Source organism: Limulus polyphemus, unplaced genomic scaffold (genome assembly GCF_000517525.1).
Source record: "Limulus polyphemus unplaced genomic scaffold, Limulus_polyphemus-2.1.2 Scaffold2336, whole genome shotgun sequence".
NCBI lineage: Eukaryota > Metazoa > Arthropoda > Merostomata > Xiphosura > Limulidae > Limulus > Limulus polyphemus.
This window is the reverse complement of record NW_013667946.1, coordinates 69,636-77,845: the sequence shown is the minus strand read 5'-3', so window position 1 is coordinate 77,845 and position 8,210 is coordinate 69,636. Positions and strand designations below refer to the sequence as shown.

At 29.7% G+C, this 8,210-nt stretch overlaps 1 protein-coding gene across 3 annotated transcripts in view; it reads left to right on the top strand.

Annotated features, from left to right (window-relative positions):
- Nucleotides 1-8,210, top strand: part of LOC106466663 — a 78,314-nt gene that overhangs the window by 61,234 nt on the left and 8,870 nt on the right. For all 3 annotated transcript variants that reach the window (XM_022394726.1, XM_013926955.2, XM_022394727.1), the window contains one exon: nt 2,555-2,639. In XM_022394726.1, the coding sequence (XP_022250434.1) occupies nt 2,555-2,639 (85 nt within the window). The remainder of the gene's footprint in view (nt 1-2,554; nt 2,640-8,210) is intronic.

Here is an 8,210-nt window from a genome sequence, read left to right as displayed (position 1 = left end):
TTTTTAGTGAAGTATTTTTAATATTAACATGAAAATCATTTTGCATATGGACTATTAAAAACAAATACTTAATATATTCATGGACAAATCTTTATTTTAGTTTATTAAAAATACTTCGCTAAAAATATGATTTTTTGTATGTAAAAGTCTTATAATGTTAACTGAAAGATTGCCAAATTTTGTGAAGATGCATACGCTATATTGAAAGTTAGGAGTATTAAATCTACAAAGAGTTTAAATGAATACAAAGAGGTCACATGGTCAGTTAAATTGACCAAGTCAGTGTTGAGGGAGTTACTCCTTACAAAATAATTGTTGTTAAATTTAGGGGGACTGCAGTGAATATACTGTTAAAACTTGAACTGTGGAATTTGATTGGTTAATTGATTAATCATTTGATTCATTAATCAGTTATTCTCACATGAAATTTGGATAGCTGGAAAAATCAAAAATAGTAATAATTAGAAACTAATTTTGATTAGTTAATTTTTACTTGAGTTGTGACATTAACTCATTAAGTTGGACAACCTTGAATTAATCAAAAATAGGAATGAGACATCATAATGACAATATTTTGATTACTTTTATAGTTTGAATCATTGGAAATACTAATTTTGATTAGTTGATCATTTTCATAACATTAAACATTTTAATCATAATTTGGACTAATCAATTATTTTGCATAATACTAATCAAGGTAGTTAATTCTTGTAAGTAATTAAATTAATCAAAGAGCTCTAGTTGAAAAAGAATAGTATTTTCATAAATAATAACATAAACCATTATATCTGCACTGGTAATCTTTAGAATGTTTTATATTTCATACCTATTGCATTGTTAAAACATATGAGTTGACCTTAGCTTGTGGCATTCAAAGTATTAAACCGTAAAGTGGTGAATACATCTGACAGAGGAAGAACTTGCAGTGTATTTAAGATATTGCATTAATTTATGAAGGTACCTCAACAGAAATTGTCATTCTGTCAGAAAAAGGCTAAGCCTTCTTCTGGTGCAACTGTTTTTGAAATCTAGTAAGATTTAAATTACTTTTTGTAAGAAGACAGCAGTTGTCCTCACTATTAACAAACATATGTTAATGAACTTAGGGTGCTGGAGAATGTTTACTAGTTTTGGGTAGTATGATAATTAAAGTCCATATTTTGTGCACTTTATAAGTTGTATATCAAAACCACATATGTAATAAATTTATTTCTATTTGACAAAATGGTTTAACTTACCTAATTTTTAAGATTTTGGATGCAAAATTATTTAATGATAAATAAATTTCAAACAAATGTTCAAGGTGACAATCTGTATGCTTTAAAGTCTCAGTGTAATGTATTTCAATACCTAAGAGATCTATATCATTGACAGTAGTTTATTATTATTAATTTTTTGGTATATTTTGTGAAATGAGTGGTGGTATATATAAGTTATCTTAATAAACTTGAAGTACTTTTGGTTGTGTTTGAGAGAAAATTTTGGTAGTTTTCGTGAACTTGAAGACCTGAAAAGAATTAGCTTTATTACAATAACTATTTTGTGTTGGAGTGTAATAATTAACTTTAACATGAACTACAATTTTAGATTTTTTTTTCTTCTTGAAAGAAAAGAATTTCACAAAAAAATTTCTTATAAATTATTATCCAGTTTGAAGATTGTTTTTTTAATTAATTTTTATTTACAGAATATTTATGATGATTTTGTGTTGCATGAACTATTAAGTCTTTATAATTTATGGTTTATTTTAATTTTTCTATTTGTTGTAATTATTATCATTGCATATTTTCTTGACTGAAGGTCTTCACTGCATATGATATTCCATTCAGTATGAGTGAGGTAGCAGTTATGTAAAAAGATATTGTGGTCTTTTATTTGTTAAATTAGTTTGTAGAAGACCAATTTGTGAGGAGCTATTTCAGAATAAGAAAGCAATCAAGAATACACAATAGTTTTGTGAGACGAGTTGTGAAATGTTTATTTTTTTAAGCCTTTCAAAAATCCAGTAGTGAGGCATTTCCAAGTGTAAGGTTTTCAGTGCTTTCTCTTTAAGAGTTGACTTTCAGTATTATCAATACAGATGTTAGTAAGGTTCTGGCCCATCTGAATATCAATGACAATTTGTTGTTAGCACACTGCTGTGTTTTTGTCAAGTTAAAAGTTATTTAAGGATAAATAAGATAAAGGAGTGTATTTGATAATTTGAGTTGCTTGCAGAATTTCTAATTCTACTTGTATTACTTGTATAGAAAGAATTATGATTGCACATTAGTATCTTCTCGTAAATTTTTGCCTTTACTAATTAAAAGATTAGGTTGAAGAATTATTATTTGATATTCTACCTTAAAGTAGGTAACAATGGCTTTTAGTGTTTTTAATTATGTAAAAACCATAAAATGTAAACTCATTCATTAATGTATGTGTGTGGGTGTATATAATAATATAATATAATGTTTATTAAGATGTATTAACATTGTGGCATAGTGAAAATTATTTTTTTATCTTTTATGTAAGTGTAAGTGTACTGAAAAATTACTCTGCATGGAAATTTTAGACGCAGTGGTCCTTCAAATGAGCTCCATCTTCGTCTTGAAGAATGCTATGAACAGTTCCGAAATCTTGAGAAAGAAAGAAAAAAGGTAAATGAAAACGAGTTGGATAGTGTTTTTAATTCTCATCTCAAGGACAGTTATGTATGATGTGTAGCAAAAATCTTAATCTCTGACAATATGGTTGATCTACTTTTAGGTATATAATAAGCTTGCTTTATTTTTTCAAATTCTGTTGACCTTTACTTTTATAACAGCTTTGAGAAAGATAATGGTAACATGACTTTATATTTTAGTTATTGCATGTTAATCCTATATCATAAGAGTGAAGTAACAAGATACTTGGTGTCAAAATTGAATTATTGAGCAAATGTTGACACTCACATGTGTACTACCATTCAAAGTAAAAGTTATCAGTTTCATTATGAAGACATGATGTGCTACATTTGTAACTTGAAATAAAATACCTTTCTTAATAATCAAGTTTCATTTTTTTAAGCCAAACACCATGCAAGATACATGCATAAGCAATTGTAGAGTATAGAATTGTATTTCCATATACTGATATCCATCTTTCGTTGAAAACATTTTCATGGATTTAGAAAATAAGTAAATAAATAGACTGGTTCTCAGCCAAAAGTATATTAACCCTTTCACTGCTTGTGCTGTAATAGCCACAGTATGATATCTGTTTGCCATAAAATCTGTAGCATATATTGACCTTTCCTTAGTTACCCTGTATAGATATATTTGTCTTGGCTGTGCATCCTGGGGAAGTCCCTAAGTTTTCAAGTTGTTATATGATTGTAAATTACGTGAGAGTCATGAGACTGTCACATATCTTCAGTATGATGAAGTGCTTTTGCAGAAATTTTTATATAAATCCTGGGGACATTCACTTCTGTGCTTCCACAGCTGTATGTCATTGTGTAGCCATGATCAGTTTGAAAAAATAAATAATAAACAGAATTAAATATGCTCTCATTAATATGAAAGGCTTCCCTTCCTATTGTCCCAGCAAAATCAAAGTAGTGGATGTTGGAGAAGTCCTGTGAATTATCCCAAATAGGTTTAGAATATTGGATATCTGAAAAGTGTGCACTGTGGTTATGTATATCAAGGTGAAAGAATAATGTAACTTAGACCCACTGTTCTAAACAACATAATTCATTCATCTTCATATACATACTTACAATAGACTTAAAAGTATTGTGCAAGCAATTTTTTTAGTGCTACTGAAATATGAACTAATATGCTGTCTCAAAACAAAGGATTCTACCATGAAATCATAACCAACCTGTTTTATTAGCTCTAAAACTAATTGGGAAAAAAGTACATTTTAACAAAATTATCGAAGAAAAATTGTTCTGCACAGGAAATAAACACAAACTGTCACAGTGAATATGTTAAACCACAGCCAAGAAAATTTTTTTTTTTTTCCATTAACACATTACATAGAAATCAAGAATAATGATCGTATTTTCATCTTACCTGGTATAAACATTACCATTTATTCAGAACTTCCTGAAATCTGTACACAAAGTTTTTTTCATGTTGTGTTATCTGTTTAAAAACTTGGATGTAGGTGAAATAAAAGCATAAATGGGCTATACAAAAAAGTTAACATAGAAATCAGTGCATTTACCAAGCACACACCTCTTCATCCTATCCAGCCTCTTAACTTACAGATTCTTTATTTTATTGCTAGTTTCTTGGAAACAAAATTAAAAAAAAAACCTTATAACTTGAAAGAACTAACCACAGATTAACTGAAATTTGCTACATACTTAAGCGGTTTAGTCACTTTTTTTTTAACTTGTCATTCAGTTTTGTAATATATGTTAAATTGTAGATAGTTTGAATTTGAATTTCAATACAGAATCTGTATACTTTTGGAGTGTTTTTTAAGCATACTACTGCAGTAAATTAGTCATGAGGACTAAAGTTATTGTTGGCTTTCTAATTATGCTCAAAAAGTCAAACCAATAGTAAAAATTTAATTTTTGTGAAGTTGTATTAATTATTTTTAACTATGGTATTATAAAATAAGTCCATAGGTGATAAGAATTTATCAATTATACTTTAATATTTTGTTTTAATAAAAGAAAACAGTAAAAGCACTTTTTTTAATAATGATTTGATAAAAAAGTAGCAGATACAGTATGTAGATTGAATATCTTTTAGTATGAATTTTGTTGCATATGGTTATTCATTCATATGGGACAGAAATTGTTACAACAGGTGGATTATAAAGAAAAAGAAAATTTGAAGTTGCATTATTGAGCCAATTTTTAAAAATTTGATAAATCAATAAAATATTTATTTATAGACAAATTAAGTGATATATTGATATATGAAAGCACTTTTAAATCAGTTTTTGTTTTGCAAATTGAGGTATGGTTTAAAATTGATCACTTTTTCTTAAAATAAAATTTTTTCTCATTCAGTAATTTTCAGCTTTATCAGTCTAAATATGTTACATTAAAGCTTTTGAAATACAGATTCATAATTGTCTGTTAAATCTGTCTCTCTGGCAGCTGTGTTACCACACTGCTATTTTATGTATTTTTTAGGAGTAATTGAATCATGTTTGTTAGTTCTATTAATAATCTAGGGGTCTTCAATGTACATTTTACTGTAAAGATGATCCATTATGTATGTATGTGTCATAGCATTTATCACCAAGAGTTGGTTGGATTGATTACTGTAATTTTTTGTTATTGTAACTGGAAACTGTTTGATACTATACTTGGGCTTTATGTTTTTAGATTTTTTTGTGAGAAGGGGTATAAAAAGCTACTGAAATGGGACAATTTTCTACTTTTGTATACACTTTTAGCTTGCATCACCCACATGTGAATGATTCGATTACTGTAATTTGTGGTATGATTATTGGAAACTGTCTGATGCTGTATATGGGCTATTTTATTTGGGGATTTTTGCACAAAAAGCAGGATAAAAAAAACCCTGAAATAGGGCACATTTTCTCTCTCTCCTTTTTGTTTCTATTATAGACTTTTCTCATACATCATCCAGAATTGGCTGACATCATTGTAATTTGTTTGTATGGTAACTGGAAACTGTTCAACATAGTACATGGTCTGTTTTGTTTTAGGATTTTTCCAGAGAAGGGAATAAAAAAAGGACCCTGAAATAGGGTACATTTCCACTTTTTTTTTTAAATTAGACTTTTGGCTTCCATTACCCAGAGTTGGTTGGCTCGATTACTGTAATTTTTTGTATGGTATCTAGAAACTGTCTGACACTTTACATGGATTACTTTGTTTTAGGATTTTTGCCTGAAAGGAGGATAAAAAATACCCTGAAATAATACACATTTTCTCTTTTTCTATAGACTTTTGGCTTTGACTTTAGACAGAAGTATTTAATCAGTTAATGATTCACTTATTACCTTCCACTAAGCAGGTTATGCAATTAACATCTAATGAGGTCATTAGGGATTTAATAACAAAAAAAGGAAGAATATTGATGTACAAGACCCTAAAAAAAAGACCCAATTATAAGAATTTTTATGTTTTTATATCTTATTTATTTTGAAAAAGTACAATTAATGTTTAGTTGGCAATTTTGCATTATTATTTAACTAATTTTTGATGCCTTATTTCCCTCGAAGTTTCATTACATTAAGCCCTAACCATGTTAATGTTACATAGTATCTTAAGGAAACAAACAATCAATGACCTGTAAAACTTTTAAACAGTGGCTTTGGCCAATCACATTCAATGTTTTCATTCTAACCAGCTTGGTCTGCCAGCCAAGTACAGTGAAGTACAGCCTGTAGTAAGACTAGACTTGCATCAGAACTTCCACACATACTACTATACCATAATATGTACACAATGCCTGACTGCTGCACAGGTATATATACACACACACTGCTGATATGTACTGCCATTCATACTCATAGTTTGTATTGAACTGGAGAGAGGTAAAGCTAGCCTTATTTATTGTTATTCTGTTTTGTACTGATCAAAACTTTCATGAAATTTTGTTTGCAGTTATCATTATTATGCTCTGTTTAATTCATGGATTTACCTGATTTTCTCATGGTAGCTAGGTCTTAATGTTTCCTAGACTCAATTTGTCATGTCTAACGTTAGTCTTAGGCCTATACGTGCATAATTGAAATGGTGTCAGTATTTCAACTGTGATGGTTAACAATGAAAATTCTGAATTTGATTTTGTAAATTTAATCAGTTTACATTAGCTCTACAAGCATTGGTTAATGGGCTCCCAATGTGGCTTATTACTTTTGACACAACAATGACTTCTCCAGTATGTTAAAAGTACAGCAATAAAATCCTAAAATTAAAAGAAAACATGTGGAAAGGTTAAGATAAGTAATTTGGAAATTTATGGTCATAATTGCAGTCAGTGCAGAAGAAGAAGAAGTGATATTATTCATTTTATTTTATACTTTCAACTTTTTGTTTCATTATACTTTGATAATGTCACTACAGTTAGTGTTATGTTAGAAAAAATGTAGTTTTACCAAAACATTTGATATTTGTTTCGGAGGATTAAATAGTATATTCAACTATTGTATGTATAGCTTCACAGGCTCAATCCAGTGGACTTCCACTGCTCTTTGCTTTTATGCAACTACAAATTTACCAGTGTATAATTGTGAAAAATTGTTTCAAATATCATGTATTTTTCTCCACAATTCAGCTAAGCTGTTTGGTTGACATTTGAATTCCTGTTTTGATACAAGCTTGTACAGCCTTAATGATATTATTATCGGGGCTTCATGCTGGTAGATTGCCAGCTTTCTCAAGCTTTGCATCATTATGGATCTTCTACAGACTTCCTTGGCAGAGTTACTGGCCTTCTGCCAAGATCATCTGCTATTTTTCAGACTTTTTGTGTTGGGAACCATCATTTTCAGTATTTTGAATCATCTTCAGGTATAAACATTTCTGTGGATCATACATTTCAAGCATATCCTTTTTGAATTTCAAAGAGATCTAGTGATTCATATGTCATGATACTGGTGGTGGTGGTGGGGGATTCATCAGGTTTCTCAATCTTTAAAAACTGTAGTGTGTGAATTTTATAGCTTCTATCATCTGTCCCTCTTTACTATTCCATATGTAGATAGTTTTGCAACTCATTCTCCTGGATCAGTGAGTGCTTCTAAAGAATCATATAAATATTTTAGAACTCTTTTGACATTTTTCAAATATGTAGGCATCTTTTAGATTGTTAGAGGATAAGTGATCTTTTACTGTTTCTAGTTGTGATCAAGTGGCCCTAGTGATAAAATTCTTTGCTTAGGATTGACCTGGAAAGTTTCCTTATGCATATTCTCATTTAATGTTTTGGTAAAGATGTTGCTCAGGGTGTGCTAAGTGCAGATTCTGTTTGGTGAGACTCTTTTTGACTTGCACAGCCTCGGTTTCATCTACTGCAGTTCTTGCAGTGATAACTTTCGGTTCCCCTTCTGAATACCATAGAGCTGAAGTTCTCAAACTTTTTTACGTGGACTACCCTTTGAAATATTACAGGCTGTGATGTCCCCCACCCAATATACACTATATATATATATATATATATACACACACACACACACACACACACACACACACACACACACTCATAGTAATAGTGAATTACTGTACATACTCAAAAGCATTTATC